Raw genomic sequence first — 20,041 nt, 5'->3', positions numbered from 1 at the left:
AAAACTTACCCTCACAGCAACACAAGGCTGACCCACTGCCCCCACAGTCTCTCCATGTAAATCCTGGCTTTGGCTATACTTGACTCAGACACATCATATGCATTTTAATTTCATCTCTATTTTTTGTACTTGCTTTCAATCATTAAAATAGCATTATCTGTGCCCACAAAATATAAAAGCAAATCACTATCTGCTCATGCTCAGTCATAAACACTGATGTTCTTCTAGAGGATCTCAACATATTTATGCTGTGTTTTCACTCTCAAAAGTAAGGGGGCCAGGGTTGTGGCTCAGTGGTAGAGCTCTCACCTAAGCATGCGTGAAGCACTGGGTTCGATCCCCGGCACCACATAAAAATATAAACAAATAAAATAAAGGTATTGAGTCCATCTACACTAAAAGAAAAATATTTTCTTAAAAAGTACATTAAGAACTGAGACTGTGGCTCAGTGGTAGAGCACTTGATTGGCACATGTGAGGCACTGGATTCAATCCTCAGCACACATAGAAATAAATAAATAAATCCATCTATAACTAAAAATAATTTTTTTAATGTTTTTAAAAAGTATATTAACCAATCCCTGTTAGAGGATTAAAGGATACTAGTTAGAAAAAAAGAGTTGTACACATCTTTAAAAAGATCTTTAAATTTAAAATACCTTGTTTCTGTCAATAAATCTCAAATGTCAAATACGTCACATGCCACAATGACTTAAGTCTTGGGCAAACAAGACTATCCACAGTGTTATGAAAGGCTTTACTTCTGTTTTTGATGTGTTTAACTTGTATTTAAAGCAATCACATGATGCTAAATGGGTCCAATGGAATCTAAAATATGTCATGACTTTCAAAAACCATTCCTAATCCATAAAATTTTTGGTCTAATAAAGAATGAACTGAGATATATAAATATATCCCTGACAACAAAACAGCAGTTTTGCACATTCCTTCAAATCAAGATGGACTTGGCAGAGTTCTGTTTTACTTTTCAGAGTGTAAAAGATAAATTTGTGGACTTGAGAAAAGCATTTGGTGTTCCGGGGAACTGCAGCTGTCAGCTTTTAAAGATGCCATGTGTTTGCCCACATAAAAGAATGCAATGAGCTATGGAAATATTATCTGGTTCATGAACCAGAATAAATGCTCATGGAGTCAGCAAGCTGATAGAGGAGTTAGTTTAATACATCGGGAAAATATCTATCCTGTAGTTTTTATTAAATGACTATTTTACAAGTTGCACATCAGAGATCTTGAAACACTAACAATTTAAATCCTATTCAGGAGAACAAAGAAGAGGGTGGGGGTGTGGCTCAGTGGTAGAGCACTTGCCTAGCACTGCAAAACCCTGGGTTCTATCCCAAGCACCACAGGGGGTGGGGGGGTGGGGGGGGTGGAAGGAGAGAAAGAAAGAAAGGCAGGCAGGCAGAGGGAAGAAATCAGGAGGACTTGGTCATTCAACAACAGGCAGGGTCATCTGAAAAACGGTTTTTCTGCCACTGGCTTCCTGTACTGGGGAAGCCCAGCCTCTTGGTGTGTGGGGGACCATTCAAAGTCATCCTGCTTTTGGATGCTGTCTTTTCTCTGTTAAGAAACAATGGCAATCACAAGATGTAAACTAAGGCTATATTTTGAACAGATGAAACAGAATACACTATTGAGACCAACTTTCATTTTGTCTTTTGAGATGAACTCTGGTTACAATGCCCAAACTGTTCTTAAACTCCTGGGCACAAATTATCCTTGCGCCTCAGTCTCCTAAGCAGCTGGGAACACCACCACACCTGGCTCAATTCACTGGTTCAACTCCTGAAGCAACTTGCCTTTTGGATCTGGTAACTATCAGATACAAAAAAAAAAAAAAATACTGCATATAGTAATTTTTTTGTTGTTAACATTACAGAAAAAAAAATAGCCTTTAAAAATGTGCAGTACATAGGGCTGGGGTGCACGTGAGAGACTCTGAGTTCAATCCTCAGCACCACATAAAAATAAATAAAATAAAGGTATTTGTGTCCAACCACAACTAAAAAATAAATACTTTAAAAAAAATGTACAGGGCTGAGGCTGTAGCTCAGTGGTAAAGTGCTTACCTTGCATGTGTGAGGCACTGGGTTCAATCCTCAGCACCACATTTAAAAAAAAGTGAAGATCCTGAGTGATCATCTACAACTACATAAATATTAAAAATAAAAATGTACAGTACAGAGTTGGAGATGCAGCTCAGTGGTAGAACACTTACCTAGCATGCATGAGACCCTGGTTTCAATTCCTAGCACTCCCCCCTCAAAAAAAAAAAGAGTATAGTACAGACAATAGCTAAAAGGTGGAAGCAACCCAGGTGTCTACATTGAAGGAATGGATTAATAAAATGTGATTGAGACAAGCATGGAATGTTGTTCACCCTTGAAAAGGAAGGAGATTCTGAGCCACAGGGATGAGCCTTGAGGGCACAAAAGGTCAAATATTGTCTGATTTCACTTATATGAGGTCCCCAGAGTAGTCAAATTCATAAACAAAAGTAGAATGGGGGTTCCCAGAAGCCTGCAGGGGGTGGGAGTATTAGTGCTCAATGTAAGGAGGACACAGCTTCAATCCAGGGAGATGGAAAAGCTCTAGAGACGGGAGGGCTGATGTATGCACAACATCGTGCATGTATTTTTCATACACTTGAAAATGAGGTAGAAGGGCTGGGCAGTTGCAGCTCAGTGGCACAATGCTTGTCCAACATGCCCTGGAGTTGATCCCAGCACCACACATCTAATAAGGTTAAAAATAAATGTTACGTGCATTTTATCACAATAAAAAACTTTTTAGGCTTTTTTTTTTTTTTTAGTGCTAGGGAAGAAACCCAGGGCCCCATGCACACCAGGCAAATGCTGTGCTAAGCTACAACCCCTAGCCTCACAATATTTAATGTACAGTACAAATCTACTCTACAGGTAAGTTAGCAAATAAAGTCATACAAATAATTAAGACAAATTGATCAATATAACTTCGGTGTCACTAAATAAACTTAAGAAGAGCAGTCTGGAGAGACCCATGGAGCAAGGCAATGGGTCTCCTCCTAGGATATGTTAAGTCCTCCGCAGGAAAGCATAATGTACTGAGAAGTTTTTCAATCAAAAGTTATAACCGAAACCAACCTCCTTTCTTTCTATTATCCTGTTTACTGCAAAATCAAATTAAGAATCTAACCTGAGCAGACATCAGAATGTAAGAACTCCCAGTGGTGGGGGGCTTGGTTGGGGCTCAGTGGTAGAGTACTTGCCTAGCACGTGTGAGGAACTGGGTCTGATCCTCAGCACTACATAAAAATAAATAAAAAGGATTGTGCTCTATATGTGTAATATGAATTATAATGTATTCCACTGTCATATACAAATAAAAAGATTAATAATAAATTAATAAAAAGGGTTGGGGATATAGCTCAGTTGATAGAGCACTTGCCTCCCATGCACAAAGCCCTGGGTTCAATACCCAGCACCGCAGAGATAAATAAATAAACAAACAAACAAACAACTAAAGGTATTGTGTCCACCTACAACTAAAAATATTTTTAAAAAAGAACTCCCAGGGGGCTCGTGAAACCTCAGACTGCTGGGCCCACTAGAGAAATTCTGACCTGGTAAAGAATCAGAATTTAGAATGGTTAGAACTCACATTCTAAACCAACTATACGTTAAGAAGACTTAAGTCAGGATGAAGATACAGCTCTACAGTAGAGGCTGCGTAGCATAAGGCCCTGGTTGCATCCCCAGCAAGGGAGGGAGGGAGGTGGGAGGGAAAATGGGGGGTTTGGAAGGCAAGCAAACAAAAGTATAAATGAAGATAATAGGTGTTTAGGAAACGCACTTTCTAAATATTTGTAGCATAAATCCTACAACTCCCCAACAACCACTTAAACCAAATTACTTCTTCATATATATATATATATACACACACACCCACACACACACACACACACACACACACACACATACACACACACACATACACACACACACACACACACACCTATTAACCTTTGGTTTTTAATAAATACACAGGTGTTAGTTAAACTAGGAAAAAGAAAAGAAACACATTTTATGATTAGGACTATCTAAAGTCAGAGAATAATAATTAAGGGGGAAAAAAAAGAATAACTTAACCAACCTCTCGGGTTTAAACCTGGAAAAATCCTGAAAAGAAAATTAAAAAGAAAAGTTAATTCTTTACTCTGATAAAATGGTAATTCCATCAGAGTAAAGAATTTTACTTAAAATGAATTTTAGGTTCTGCAGGAGAATCACAGAAATAGTGCCTCTGCATGCTCTGTGTTTACACTACGGGACCAAGTCACCTGACAAACACAAGTGATACACACAAGAGGACACATTTTCAGGTGACTATAGAAATTGTAAGTTTTAGTTCACAGAATATAAATTCTATTTTGCTCACAAAAAATACCATTCACATCAGAATCTTTTGAAACACGATCTAAGTAGTACATACATCCAACCAAAAGAATAGGTTCCAACATGACCTTTTGTTAAAACTGTCCTAACCAGAAGTAGAAGTAATACAGGAAGCTTAAGCTTAAGCATAAGTTCCAAGACTTACTTATTCTTTAGACTAATCTATTTGAGAGTTTAGTACATGCTCAGGATCAAAAGCAAGATGGTTTGGTCTGTGTGTGTGCACGGGTGGTATCTGTGTTCCTGCACAGGTGAATTCTGTTTCAGGTGTACTAAATCTGCCCTGGAAGAGTCAAACAGATTTCTAGCCAGCCAAGAGTCTGGGGGAATCTGAGAGGCACCCAGGCTACAGGTAAAGCCTTGAGATCTTTGGTTTATCAAGTGACAGTTGAAGCCACAGGTTTAGATAAAGCTGCCCAGAAGAAAAACCAGGTGAGAAAGCTGGACAACTATTTCTAAAACAGCATCAACTACTAAATACAGTGTCCATATGTCCAAGAAGCACAAAATATACAAGCAGGTGTCCCAGACAGCCCAAATAGATAAAAAGGAAGAGTGAATCTGTACCCAAGAAGGCAAGAAAGTGGGACAGAAAGATTTAAAGGGGAGAGCCAGGAACCCAAGAGGAAGAGAGCTAGGCACACAATTATCTCATCAAATATGCAACGCATTTACAAACGAAATCAGCAATAACTCAAGTCCTCTAGCACAAAAGCAGGGCAGTACAGATCTATGAGATGCACAGACTGATTTCCTTTCCTTCTTTCTGAGACATGATCTCACTATGCTGTTAAGGCTTGGCCTTGAACTCCTGGGTTCAAGCAATCCTCCTGCCTCAGCCTCCCAAGTAGAAAAATAGGCACATGCCACCATACCTGGCTTAAGAGTTTTCTTTAAAAAAAAAAAAAAAAAAAAGCTAGTACTCCTAATATCAAACTGCATCTTTCAAGAGGATTATGACGCAATATATGCTTTCTATTAGGACTTTTAAAACAATTCCACTAGAAATACAAGAAACTGTTAATACAGGTTAAAAATCAAGAAAGATGGGTGGATGATAACAGCACAAGGGGACCCCTGGGACCACTACAGCAGCCACTCCACTCATTAGACAGAGCCACACTCCAGCCCTACAGGACACAGAAGGCTACTCATTCCTCTCGGTGACATATGGCCCAAGTCAGTGGGTTAAAGAAAGTATAAGTAGAATGACCCTCATTTAATTTGGGAAAAGATATTTTGCACCTTATTTGCAACTCAAAATTACCTAGAATCATCATTGAAATGAGGGTTGTGAGCAGCCGGTCGTAACCACTAGTGTCCGTCTCTCGGCTTGTGTTAGAACAGCTGCTGGAAGGTGGCTGGACTGACTGCACCTAGGCCTGGCCTTCTCTGCCTGTCAGCATCATGAACAGTTAAATCAGCCAAAGGCTAAGGTAAAGGCACAGGACAAAATGACCCAGTTTCTCTACCAAACCAGTTGCATGAACGGGAACAAAGGGGAAGGGGAAGTGGTAGGGAGCATAGAGACTTAAGAAACATGCTGACAGAACGTGAGCAGTTTACTCAAATCAGGAGTCAAACATTCACAGACTTTTTTAGACAATTGAGAAAATCTGAATAAGGACATGGTATTAGATGATACCAGGGAATTCTTTGTATTTTCATCAGGTATAATGATAATGCAATGGTTATGTTTTAAAAAGAAAAGTCTTCAATGATAGAAATGCATGCTGAAATATTTCTCAATGAATTCAGATATCCAAAATCTGCTTCAAGTACACCAGAAAATAAGGAGAGGAGAACAGATGGACAATCATGGCAGTCCAGGGCACGGGTCGTGTGATTCCCCTTGTGCATGCTTGAAATCTTTCAGAAAACAAATTTCTAAGTTTTTGTGAAATTTTTTCACCTATTTTTTGGTTTTTTGTTTTGTTTAACAAAAACAAGGAAAGATGGGCTGGGGCTGTAGCGTGCTTGGAGAGCACTTGCCTCACACATGTGAGGTACTGAGTTCAGTCCTCACCACTACATTAAAATAAATAAAGAGGGGCTGGGGTAACGGCTCAGCCTGGAGTGTTCACCTAGCACGTTCGAGGCCCTGGGTTCGATCCTCAGCACCACAGAAAACAATAAATAAAATAAAAATATTGTGTCCAACTACAACTAAAAAATAAATATTTTAAAATAAATAAATATTATGTCCATCTACACCAAAAAACATATTAAAAAAAAAAAACAATGAGAGGGGCAAGGAGCTATATCTGATCCTGTCCCATTTCTTCTTGAAATATTCCCTACTGCACCACTACTACCCCTGTTCGCCGGCACCATGAAAATAACCTGGAGCACAGTGGTTCCAGGAGAGTGGGCATGGAGAAAGGGAAGGCCCGGCGTGGCTCAAGACAGCAGGGGACGGGAGCAGACGCTCACTGTCCACTTCTACCACCAAATAAATCTGACTGATGACACCCCATGTTGTATACAAAAGAACTCACATTCAAAACCTTTACAGATGAGACGTGCACAATCCTCCACTGAACACTGGCAGGAACCTGAGTTCACCTCAGAGAAACTAGAACACTTTCTTCCACCCAGACTTGAGCAAAGCTGGGTTTTAATAAGTCAGCCTTCTCCAAAGAGTAGCGTGCTGATTCACTGGAGTCAAAATGAACTCTAGCTGGGTGTCAACGTACAAGCCTGTAACCCAGCTACTGGGGAGGCTGAGGAAGGCCAGTCAGGCAAATTAACAAGATCAGGTTTCAAAAATAAAATTAAAAGGGCTGGGGGTGTAGCTCAGTGGAAGCACATCCCTAGGTTCAACCCCCAGTACCACCAAAAAAAAAAAAAAAAAAAAAAAAAAAGCACTCTCTGCACTACACCAGGCTGTTTGAAGACCTACCACACCTTGATGAATGAATGAATAAGGTGTACTTCAGTGTCTCAGTGTCGTACTTGATCACCAGGAACTTGGAAACCAGAATTAGAAATATAAAAAGGTCCAGGGATGAAATCTAGGATGAGGAAAGATGTGCTTTGAGAAGATGAATGGTGGAGTGAAAACATTTCAAAATAATAAAATCATGCTGAAAACATGATATACACGGGACCTGAGTCAGAAAGAGGAAAGTCTTAGAAAAACGAACAGGCAGCTCGAAATATCTGTAGGCCAGAAGGGCTGGGTGAACGGGTGGCGCTTCAGAGGAGGGTGGCTGCCACACAGAGGAGAGGGTAAAGCGGTGCCCAAAGCACCTGTGCGCCTCTGCCCAGCCAACCAGACCAATGACCTGCACACATCTGCACACCTAAGCGGAGGCTTCTGCTCCAAGACATCTATCTGATCTGAAAGAGACACACATTCAAGCAGGGTCCTTTACTGATAACCTACAAGTCAGTCAATTCCCTGGTATTTGCAGGTGGAAGAGGGGAGGGTGTCGGAAAGGGGACAGGGAGGACATGGCCATCACCAGTCCCTGCTCCACCTGCAGCCTACTTCATTCCACCTCCTCCCAGCACGGCTGGGCACTGGCCTAGTCATTAGGGCACAGAGCTAGCTGGTGGTGTGCTAGAATTGCACCTGGTCTCCAAACAAATCTCTTTCCTCTCCTTTCATCTTCTAATCTTAGTGGGAAGAAAAGAGTCACCCTTGAGAAAGCCTAAAGAGCTAGAGACACACACAAAACGAAAAAGGAGGAGGAAAGCAAAAGCAAACTTGGTTAGTGGGCCATTTAATCCACAGTGGTGCACCAGCAAAGAGGAGTTTGGTAATTCCACCTGGAAAAGCAAACCACTTAAATTGTTACTACACCGTTAGCCAGCAATGTTTTGCATAATTTATGCAGACATTAAAAAAATTAGCCAACTTCATCACAAAAGGTCCTTGCCCTTTGGAGAGGTGCTGGTTAATTGAAGGATCACAGCGAGTTATTCTATGGAGAAACACAAAACCCTTGCTTGAAAACGGGACTGGAGTTACATTTTAGATCTGTTTCCACCAAGGCCACTTTTAAAAAGTCCTCACATTCAAAGTTCACATGAACAAAGAGAAACCCCCGACCACACACATCAGTATGTCTACGCACTTGACCACTTAACACCGGGAGACAACAAAAAGCTAGTGCCCTGGAGGAACGTGCAAAATAGCTGGAGTGTGACACTCAGGACCTTTGAGAAGAACAGCAAATACAGTAAGTAATATTGCAAAGGAGCAGGGCTGGGGGTGGAGCCCAGTGGTAGAGGGCTGCTCAGCACTAGGAGGCCCTGGGTTCCATCCCCAGCGAAAGGAAAGGTGGGAGAAAAGGGGAAAGGGGAGGAGATGTAAGAGAGGGAGGAGAGACAGGAGGCAGGCCTGGAGAGGCATCAGGGCAGAGGCAAGACAACATGAAGAAGATTTTAAAAAGACAGATGGGAAAGGCAAACATCTGAGCCAAAGAAAAGGGGCAGGGCGGGGCAGGGGCAGGGGCAGGAAGGACACTGCTCTCAAGCAGACCAGAACATTAAAGAATGTAAGTTAGGGCTGGGGCTGGGGCTCGATTGGTAGAGAGCTTGCCTTGTATGCACAGGCCGAGTTAGATCCCCAGGACCAAAATAAATAAACAAATAAAATAAAATAAAAGTTCAAATTGGGAAGTGTGCACAATTTGTGAAATAGGCAAAACAGGAAGGGCTGGACACAGGCAGAAAGAGCCTTAAAGACAGAGCCACAGGGTTTTGAAGCAGGGTACAGGCAGCGGGATCCTGCAGTAGAGGACTGACAGGACAGGAGGTGTGAGGAAGAGAATGCAGGATGACTCAAAGGGCTAAAAGATGGGAGGAGGAAAACCAGCAAGTCATGTCTGTTCACCCCTCCCAGACCACGAGAAGGCAGGCTGGACAGACCCTGGTGGCTGGGAGAGAAAGGGACAGAGATCCGTGTGACCTGAAGGCACAACTAACACAGTGTGCCTGTGAGGGTACATTGAGGAGAAAAGGGTTTGGGGAGAAAAGCAGCACTGCCAAAAAAGAGGGAACTGAGATGGGGAGGGAGGGAGAGAAGGGGAGGGGCGAGGCGGCCTGGGCAACAGGGAAGGTCCAGGAGGACAGGGACAGCGGAGAAGAGTGCAAGACACACAAGAGCTAGTGGAGCCCCTTTTGTCACGTCCCAGCACCCTGGGTGGAAAACAGATCCACCCAATGTGGCCCCTCAGGCCTGCTCTCCTGCCACTTGACACAGCCAGGGGGCCCTAGCCTGGGGAGGGGCTGCACTTGAAAAGGCCTCATTAGGCAGTTCACAGGAAACCTCCAACCCAAGCACCTCAGCCTGCTGCTTCCCCTTCCAAGCTCCTACCTGTGGGGCATATCCTGTGCCCAGGGAGACCCCACATCCTTGCAGGCACACTCAGCTGGGGCATCTGCACGGATCATTTCTCCTCCCCCGTGCCAGGAGAGTAGCCCTGGGAAATGTGATTGGGTGACACTAGATTTGAGGCCATCTTCATGGACAAGACCTTTCATAAGATGTTTCCAGATACACATTACTAGGGGGCAAGGAAAAGCACAGTGTGATAAAAAGAACACTAAACTCAAGAATCAGATCTCTGCCACTGACTGCAGGTTGCACTGTGGCGTCTCGGATTCCTCTCGGCTCCAGTGTCCATTTCTGGGCTAACATCTAACAAAGTACTTCAAAGTGCTGCAAATGCCTACTAGGAACCTCCTCCTCACCACACTTAATTCCAATGTGTTAAGGGAGGGCTGGGAACAGACATGGCTCAGTGGTAGAGTGCAGGCCTGGCCCATGCAAGGTTCAATCCCCAGCAAAAAAAAAAAAAAAGTTAATGAGACCATTAATGTGATTTTTTCAATGCTGCTGACCCCAAAACAATGATAAGTCTTCATTAAATTGACTGAAATGCAATGGACATGTCTGACCCCACTGGTTACCTATCTGCAATAGGAACTTTCCACCTGAACCATTTTCTATCAATGAATCCTAAGCTACAATTCAACTCTTGGTTAAAGCAAACCAACGCATGCTCAAGTTGGGCAAGTTTGCAAGTTTGTTTTCTCCCAATCCTTCTCTCCATGGGGACACATATAAATTAGGACCCCTAACAAAATCACCTATTGCTGAATGCCACCACACTTCCTCACTCCTCGGACTCTGCTGTGCACTGTGATTTTTGAAGCATGGTCTTTTTGAGGTTCTCACAAATATTTATTTCACTGAGAGCTACAGTGATGTCCCCGCCTTGACTGCAGCCCTTCTTCCTCACCCCAAATGCTTCCTCTTATCACAGTTGTTTTTCCTCAATAAGAAAAAAAAAAGCGAAATGAGTGAATACTGAGGATGTTAAGCCATACAACTAGTCAGAAAAGGGGCAAGTGCACCAAAAATCCTAATGACTTAACGAATATCCTGGTTTTGGAAGGAGAAAAGCAATATATATTTTTTAACAACTCAAAAGGAAATTAACAACTACCCAAAACAAAAGCAATTTACAAAGGCTTAATTTTTAAGAATTTCAAATTTGATTTTTGAATTCTTCTGTAAATTCATGCATGAAATTTGCAAAGCAAACTTCACAATTTTGAAAATAGTAAAGTAAGGGAAATAAGGAAGTTTGAAAATTAGACAAAATGCCTCTTTATTAAATCTAGTGTTTGGAGAAGAGATCAGCAGAACGCTTTTTAAATCACACTTCAGGCTCCAAAAAACAACACGCTCTGTCCACAGCCCCTCCCTTGTGGGGCAGACATGCGGCTTCATTCCTCAAGGCCTTTCGGTCCCTACTATCCCCACACCTCCTCCCCCCACCACACCAGCTCAGGAACTGGCCAGGGTCAGGCATCCCACCCAAGGCTGACACTAGACAAGCTGGCCAACCGCTTGTAGTTGGGGGGGGGGGGGGGGTGGACCAGATCAAGTTTCTTTCAAAAATGTGAACTAGGAAATGTAACAAGAACTGGTCACTTAGAAACTAAAAGAACACAACAAGAAATGCCACAAAGTTGAACTGGAGCCAGAGGGTTTTGGCCAACTGGAATAGCACTTGAGCTGAAGCCACAGGGAAGGGCAAAGAGTGAGCAAGAAGCCAATTGGTGGGGAGACAAAAAAGTTCTGGCAGATAGAGCGAGGTGGGGTCCCATGGGGTGAAGTTCCAGGGACAACTGCTCCTAGGCCCTAGAGCTGCCAAGAGCCCCCTCCACCACCAGGCTCCAGCCTGTCCCAGCTGGAAACCCTCAGTGTCTGTGAGATTCCTACAGCCCACAAGTGTGGGTGCTAACAGAACTCCCTTTCAGGCTGGCTGGAGCAGCCTCTGCTCCACATACCCAAAGCCAAACCAACAAGAGAGACGCGGACGGACAGCAAAGCCTCTCAGACACGTCCTGTCACTCACCAGATACTAGGCAGCACCACTCAGATATATTTAAGGGAAATACAAAACTGTTTTTCAGAAACAGCCATACACACAGAAGTCTCACACCTGACAGAGGGAGCACAAGGAACTTGTTGGGGTAGCGGATGCAAATACTCTGTCTTGACAGAGGTGGGGGTGACTCTTCTTCCTTTTTTTCTTTTTTGTGCTGGTGCGGGGGATTGAACCCAGGGCCTTGTGCATGCGAGGCAAGCACCCTACCAACTGAGCTATATCCCCAGCCCATCTTCTTAAAACTGACCAGGACGGAGGCTGTAGCGCAGTGGCAGAGCACTTGCCTAGCATGTGTGAGGCACTGGATTTGATTCTCAGCACCACATAAAAATAAACAAATAAAATAAAGGCATGCTTTCAATCTAAAAAAAAAAAAAAAAATTGAGCAAACTGGGGCTCAGTTGTAGCTCAGTGGCAGAGCGCTTGCCTAGCATGTGTGAGGCACCAGGTTTGATCCTCAGCACCACATAAAAATAAATAAACAAAATCAAGGTATTATGTCCATCTACAACCCAAAAAAATTTAAAAAAAAAAAACTGATCAAACTATGTGGCTAACATGTAGCCATCTTCTATATGTAAGTTATACCTCAATAAAACTCCCACAAAACTTCCCCTTAATCCCTTAGACTGGAGTTTTTCTTTCTACTTTGGGGGTGGGGGTGCTAACTGACAATAGAACTCAGGACCTTGCGAATAACAGGTAGGAGCCATGTCACTGGAGCAAATCCCCAGCCCAGTCACCTTCAGTGTTAGAAGTCAGGGTACTGGCACACTTTGAGAAGGTGGGGGGGACCCAAAGGAGCCAAGTGCAACTTCTAACAGGGCTGCTATGTTCCGCTCACTGACCCTGGTGTCAGAACCCTGGTGTGTTCAGTGTGACACTTCCTTAGGGATGCATATGCATGACAGTGAGAGCCTTTTCCTGGAGCTATCACGTGTTCCTGAATGTACCATGCCCTTATAATAACACAAAAGAGAAGGCAAGGAGTATTACTACACAGTAACCTAAGAAGACCTGGAACAGTTTTTCTGTCCAGTCAAATGTTTATTTTTAGCCAAATTTTCAGGCAAATAACAACAAGAAAATGAGACTTCAGTTATCTCATTTGTAGAATCTGACTCACAGATTTGCTGTCAGGTGGGAAGCCCAGGCAGCAGAGTAGCCGAGGCAGGCCCCCTTCCAGTGCTCCTCGGAGACTACCTGCAGTCACCCACAATCAGAGCTCGCTCCCACAGGCAAGAACCCACACGCCACGTCCCTCTGCTACTTTAACCAAAAAACAAAATTCATAGGAAGTGTTTAGTCAGAATCCCACTTCTGCATTTTTAAAGGGGGAATTAACGCAAATTCAACATGATCCCGAGGGGTGTTTTTATAAAACAAATGTGCAGATTTTCAGAGGCTTATGTTTTAAAAACATCTTACACACAATACAGTTCATGAGCATGTAAACAGACTAAGTGAAGCAATGGGGACAAACAATGCACGTTAAGTTTACAGAGCATCAGATTCTAAGACTTAAAAAATAAGAAGCCAAAGAGTAAATGGAAATGTACAGTACTTACAGCCATAATTAATTCAAAGGGGTGTTTATACACCCTCACTGGTGACTGGTATTTTTGCACCATGATTGTAGTACAATAGCAATCCTCTCACACCTGCAAAACATACCCATATGTGATAAACCACCACTATACAGAAAAAATAAGTCTGCATCAACACATCATCCCACATTCTAAGGCTAAAAAGGGACCACAATAAGTCATACTTCTATGCACACATAAATCGAAAGATACTGAAATACACAATGCAGGGGAGGTAGTGAGACAATAAAAAAGGCAAAGTATGCCCAAGGGAACAAGGGAACCACACTGGTCTGAGGGTGGAGGCCTCCACTGCCGTCATCTGTGTAGCTGGGCCCTGCACTGGGTTCCATGATCTAGTCCTTCCTAGGAAGAAAATGCTAGGATTCAATTAGTCCAATTATCTTCTTTTGAACAACTTCAACTGAAAGCCAAATAAAAATGGTCATCATCGGGCTCGGGCTCAGTGGCAGAGCGCTTGCCTTGCATATGTGAGGCACTGGGTTCGATCTTCAGCACCATGTAAAACCAAATAAGCAAAATAAAGATATTGTGTCCACGTATAACTAGGAATTTTTTTTTTTAAAAAATGGTTAACGTCTTACTCAACTCTGGGGAAAACATAAAAAAGCAGGGGAAAAATACTATGTATCTCAAATCATGGAGTACCCCTCAAAATGCTGGTTCCCAAACAGCACTTTCATCATGTCCTGTCTTCCGTGTATACTACAATTTCAGAGATCAGTCTTCAAGTGACAGGGAGGCTGAGCACTGTGGTTCTAGGGGCTCCCTGAACACTCCAGCCTGGAAGAGCTGTGATGGCTCTGAGTCTTCCAGCCCTGCTCAAGCTTCACCCACACACCAAGGAACCCCCTCCAGCACAAAATCATTCTGGTGCCAGCCTCGCTGGAGGTTTCTGAAAACACACCTGGGACTCCACTCACCTAAAAGTGGGAAGAGAAAAGTGAGGAGGAAAAAATAAATCAAATAAGCCTACCTGTCCTGCTGAGGATAATCATTAAGAATGTTATGTTGAATATGGTGAGAGGATATTCAAAAGTGCATAGCTGAATAGCCTCAAGGATCCCAAAGTCTAGCTGTAAAAAAAAGACATTATGAGGATTTTATTTCAGAAAACTGCTCTCTATATTATCGCATTTCTACCATGTTTACATCACTTTAAACAGGCCTGGAACTTCCTCTGGTATGTTTATTTGGCATATCTCTCAGAGGAGCAGGTTATGCTGGAAAACAAGCCATCTGACAGTCGGAAAACTGCGAGGGAATAATTCTGGGTGACCTCCAGCAAGCCATTTGCCCTCCCTAATTCCATCTCTATAAAACCAGGTTTGGGAAAGATGATCTTGAAACACTCACAGCTCTAAAATCATGATAACCGGAGCCAAACTCTGAGTTCTCCAAACTCGACTCTGCGTTCATCTGGATCCTGGAGCTGACGCGTCCCGGGCGCTGGGACCACGTTCTATTCACTTTGCAAACCGTGCGGTGCCCGTGCACGGTGGGGCTCTAATAAGCTTTTAAATTTTTAACTGGGAAAATTAATTTCACGGTATCTCCCAGACAGAGGAGGACGACTGCCGGGGGAGGACCGGTGGGGAGAGGATGCAAGACACGGTGGTGCTCGCTGAGGAAACCGTCCGCCGGTCCGCTGGGACCCGGCCTGGAGGAGCCCGGAGTGACTCCAGCCGAGGACCCGCCAACTCGCCGCCTCCCTGAACCCGCCGGGCGCCAGCTCGGATGCGCGGCGCGGGGTCCGGGACCAGGCTGCCTCTATTGCATGACAATCGGCGTGGCCGGGCCGGGCCAGCGCCGCGGACTCCGGGGCCGGCAGCAGCGCGGCCGCAGCTCGGCTCCCGCAGGACGGGCTCGGGGAGGCGGCCGGGCTGCGCTCCGGCGCGGGCTCGGAGCGGGCGGGCGGGAGGCGGCCGGAGCGTCCCGGGGCCGCCCGGGGTCGCGCTCGGAGCCCGCCGCGGGGACGCGCACCTACCTCTTGTCAGAAAGGCCGAGCCCGGGGCGCGGGGCGGCGGGAGGAGCTCATGCCGGCGGCTCCGCGGTGCCGTCGCAGTTCCACTGCACGGCGGCTGCCGCTCGACTGCCGGTTCCGGGGAGGGGGCTGGGCGGGAGCTGCGAGGGGCGCGGCGAGGGCTCGAGCGGTTGTTACGGCGACGGCGAGGGCGGGGCCGGGTGCCGAAAGCGGCGCGCGTGCGCGGACGCGGCCGGGGCGGGGGCGGGGCGGGGGCGGGCGGCGGTTGCTAGGGAGGGGGTGGGGTGACAACCCGGGCCGGGCCCGAACTGCGCAGGCGCACGCTCGGGGCCTGCGAGCGTGGGAGGAGCTCGGGAAGACGTCTGTCCTGACGCACGGCGGGTCTCGCCAGGAGCCCTGTGGCCCCGCCTAATTTGCTTCTCCGGGCCGGACAGGGAGAGTGGCGGGCTCCGCCTCTAGCCGGCTGCGTGGCGTGGGGCCGGCGGGGTTGGTGCGGCGCGGGGAGCTCCGCGGAGCTGTGGCGGGCGGTCTGTGAACCGGGAGAATAGGCGGCCCTCCCGCATTGCTGCTCCCGGGCTGGCGCCTGCCTCCGGCGCTCCTCCTGGTCTTCCTCATTTTTTGTTGACTGGCCAGAGCAGGAGGCGCCCGACAGGGCCCTGACCACATTCTGGCCGGTAATGGGCAAGAGGCCAACACCAGGCCCGGGGAGGGTTGGGTGGAACCCAGGAACAGCGTACGTGGCAGGCCGTGGGATGGAGCTAAGACAAGCGACGAGCGTCCTCAGTGGGCGGCTAGGTGGGTCTCGCGTGGCAGCCAGAGCACAGCCGCCCCAGCTCAGGTTCCAAAACTGAAGTGCAACACACTGAGATAAGCAGGGGTCCTTAAAAGGAGCTCATGACTACAAAGGGATGCCTGGAACGTCCACCCACATAGAAAAGTGGCTTTATAAGCACCATACAATCTCTCCATCAATGTCACTGTTGTTCCGATCACATTAGTCACCTGGGTGGCTGCATTTGAGGCTGCCTTTGCTCTTTGCTCGGAACAGTTTTGGAATTTCCGTCAGGGCCTGTTTACCAGCTACACAAGTAAATCATTCATTACGTGATCACACCTTATTTTTCAGCTCACACCATCATTTTTCTGCTCAGTCACCCACGTTACTTGCTAGATTCAGTCTGAATGGATTTTGCTTGTGTGTAGAAATGACATCCAACGATCAAAAGATGCTTTGAAAGAAGCAGCTCACTAGCGATGTAGTTCAGTGATAGAGTGCTTGCCTGGCATGTGGTGAGGCCCTGGTGTAGATCCCAGCACTGCAAAAGCAGAAAAAGAAAAAGAAAGAAAAACATTGCTGAAAAAGACTGCTCAGGTACAATGAGTCTCCTGGTTATAGTACACAGCAGCATCTATTGAAACGATCTTACCAAAATGCCAACCTGGTCTGCTGAACCTCTCGATGTAATAATCAACTTATAAGAACTAGAGAACAGAAAAACATGCTAAATGACACCATGAGAAATGATCCTATTAGTTAGCTGTCACAGTAACAAAATAGCTGAGAAAATCAACTTAAGAAGAAAAGTTTATTTTGGTTCAGGGTATCAGAGTTTCAGTCCATGGTCAGTTGGCTCTGTTATTTTGAGGACTGCAACAAGGCAGAATATCACAATCCATTGGAGCATGTGGTGGAGCAGAGTTGCTCATCTCAAAGTGACCGGGAAGCAAAAAAGAGAAGAAAGGGTTAGGGTCCCTATATATTCTCTAAAGGCACAGCCCCAGTCACCTAACTTCCTTCCACTAGGTGCCACCTCTTTTTTTTTTTTAAGAGAGAGAGAGAATTTTTTAATATTTATTTTCCATTTCTCGGCGGACACAACATCGTTGTTTGTATGTGGTGCTGAGGATCGAACCCGGGCTGCACGCATGCCAGGCGAACACGCTACCGCTTGAGCCACATCCCCAGCCCCGAGGTGCCACCTCTTAAAGGTTCTGCCACCTTCTGTATTGCCAGAAGTTGGTGACTAAGCCTTTAGCCCATAAGCCCTTGGAGGGAGGGGGGACATTCGATATCCAAACTATTGTAAATCCAATAAGTGGAGACCTTGGGAATTCAAAGCAGACATCCATCATCAATAAATTATTTTCTTTAATTTCTTTTTCAGTTGTTGATGGACCTTTATTTTATTCTTTTATCTGTATGTGTTGCTGAGAATTAAACCCAGTGTGTCACACATGCAAGGCCAAGTGCTCTACCACTGAGCTACAACCCCAGCCCCCTTCATCAATAAATTCTAAAGAATAAATGAGGAGAAAGTCCAATCTGTATATTAAAAAATATTGGGGAGGACCGAACCCAGGGCCTCGCATGTGCCAGGTGAACACTCTGCCACTGAGCCACAGCCCCAGATCACAAAGGGGTTTTAAACAAAAAGATAGTCTGTCAACCACCAGGATCCAAATCAAGATGTAATTACAAAAGTCGTTTTAAAATCTCAAGCCCTAGTGGTATTATTAAGATAGATGAACAAATTCCTAAGGTAAATAAGTTGAAGGAAACAATGCTTGCTTAGATGTATACTTTATGGTATTGTGTGTGTTTGTGTTGGGGCAACTGGGAACAGAGCCCAGGGACTGGAACCTACATGCTAAGTAGGTACACTGAGCTACACTCCTGGCCCACTTGATTATTTTAAAACTGGTTTTATCAGGCTCATATCTAAATGTACAAGAAATTCCACAGATCAACATGCCCCAGAGTTAAGCAAAGAGATCTAGTCCTGTGCTTTTCACACGTGGACAGTGCTCTTACATGGTGGCCGCGGTGTGAATCATAAAGATGTCCATGATATGGAGGAGGCAGGGGGACGTGTGCTAGCAGCCACCAGGGACCAAGAACCCAAAGTAAGTGTCCTGATGAGATAGAAGTTTAGGTCCCTCTCATGTAAATGAAGTCCAGGGCTATTAAGTGGCCCCCAGGATCACTATCAACTGCCACCTCCCCTTCAAACCACCAGAGTAACCGGCCGATGGAGCAAAGCTAGGCCCTGGAACTGGCTGCAATAGGGAGGGGGACCACCTCAGCATACCCTGGGGACACCCTTGGTGTGAAGGGTGGTGGACTCAGGCCATGTCTGCAGGCGTGGGGGGCTTGGCCTCTGTGTCCGAGGCAGATCTCTCAGTGCTGGGATCCAACAGGATGGGCCAAGTTGGATATACTGTTTAGGCCTGATGGACACACTGCATCTTGAAAATTGGAGTCTTGAAGAATAAACTTTAGTTGTTTGATAAGTGAGTTGTTTACCCAGGAGAATAATTTGTTCTGCTGGGGTGGGGTTATTTGCCAAGATGAGCAATCTTTTGTTAGAATAACTTCTTTCTCATAAATTTCCTGATGCAGACATTGAAGCTAGTTATTGGTTTACAGTCAAATCTTCCTGAACAATAATTTTTAGGGATCAAATAGTAAGTTGTGTTGGCTCGGGAAGTCTTGGATCTCAGTCCTGATAGTTAAGTAACGTGGGGACATAGGTTCCTCCGTCTCCCAGCTTAGCCTTTGCTACTCAGTATGGTCCTCCTTCAGATAGCCCGCAGGAGAGAAGAGTGAGGGTCAAACCTCTTCATGGAGCATGTTGCACGCACACCCCCCCTTTGCATCCCATTGGCCAGCACTTGGTCACATGGGCACACCTATTCGAAAGAAAGGCTGAGAAATGGAGCCTGTTTTATATACCCCGCTAAGTGATGAGTTCCATTACCAAGAAAAAAGCAGAGAATGGCTGCTGGTGGCAGCAGGCTCTCTTATCAAGGGTGTAGTCAAATATTAAAGTGCAGGGTGGAGGCTGGGACACAGCTCAGTGGCACTGTGCTTGCCTAGCATATGTGAGACCCTGGGTTCAACCCCAGGAACACATACACCCACGGTGCGGTGTGCATGTGTGTTTGAAATTTTTCAATATAGAAGGAGGGACAGATGTGCCATCATCAGTGCTGTAAATGAGAACTGCAGAAACCGCCAAGGGCCAGTGCCTGGGAGCTGAGGAAGGCCTCAGAGAGGAGAAACAGTGGAACAGGGATCTACCCGAGGACAAAATGAAGTCACCGTGGGCGCGCAGCATCCCCAGGAGTGTGTGTGCACGTGCGCTCACAGGTGCAGAGAAAAACAAGGGCAAAATTCTCAAGAACTCCAAGTAATAAGAGTTGGGGTGGGGCGCAGTGTTACATGCATTAATCCCAGCAATTTGAGAGGCTGAGGCAGGAGAATCTCAGGTTCGAGGCCAGCCTTGGTAACTTAGCAAGACCCTGTCTCAAAATAAAAAATGAGAAGGACTGGGGATGTGAATCAGTGGTAAAGTACCCCTGGGTCCAGTCCCCAGGATCAAAACATACTAATGATAATAAAAAAAAGATCTGGGACATGGTCAAGAACCATGAAAAGATACTGATAAAGCAGTTGGAGAGGTGGAAGGAGAACAGGAGAGACTGGTGACATCCTGGTCACCAAGAGAAAGCTTAAAGCTGTGTGGAGTCAACCGAGCCAAAGGCCAAAGATACTGAACAGAATAGGAGAGAAGAGATCCCAGG

The 20,041-nt window shown here is 45.5% G+C and overlaps 1 protein-coding gene across 4 annotated transcripts in view; it reads right to left on the bottom strand.

Annotated features, from left to right (window-relative positions):
• The window catches only part of SEC14L1 (SEC14 like lipid binding 1), a 48,538-nt gene extending 32,882 nt beyond the window's left edge, over window positions 1-15,656 (bottom strand). The window contains exons 1-3 of one of the 4 annotated variants that reach the window (XM_081270926.1): window positions 15,461-15,656; window positions 14,450-14,549; window positions 13,435-13,527 (exon numbers count right to left, since the gene is read on the bottom strand). In XM_081270926.1, coding sequence (XP_081127052.1) covers window positions 13,435-13,497 — 63 coding nt within the window. In that variant the 5' untranslated portion in view covers window positions 13,498-13,527; window positions 14,450-14,549; window positions 15,461-15,656. The remainder of the gene's footprint in view (window positions 1-13,434; window positions 13,528-14,449; window positions 14,550-15,460) is intronic. The other 3 variants (XM_081270924.1, XM_081270925.1, XM_081270927.1) reach the window with 3 other exon arrangements.
• Window positions 15,657-20,041: the final 4,385 nt, after the last annotated feature.

The sequence above is a fragment of the Spermophilus citellus genome, assembly GCF_964194105.1.
Source record: "Spermophilus citellus genome assembly, chromosome: 17".
Taxonomy (NCBI): Eukaryota; Metazoa; Chordata; class Mammalia; order Rodentia; family Sciuridae; genus Spermophilus; species Spermophilus citellus.
The sequence above is the reverse complement of the archived record's forward strand: the minus strand, read 5'-3'. Positions and strand labels throughout refer to the sequence as shown.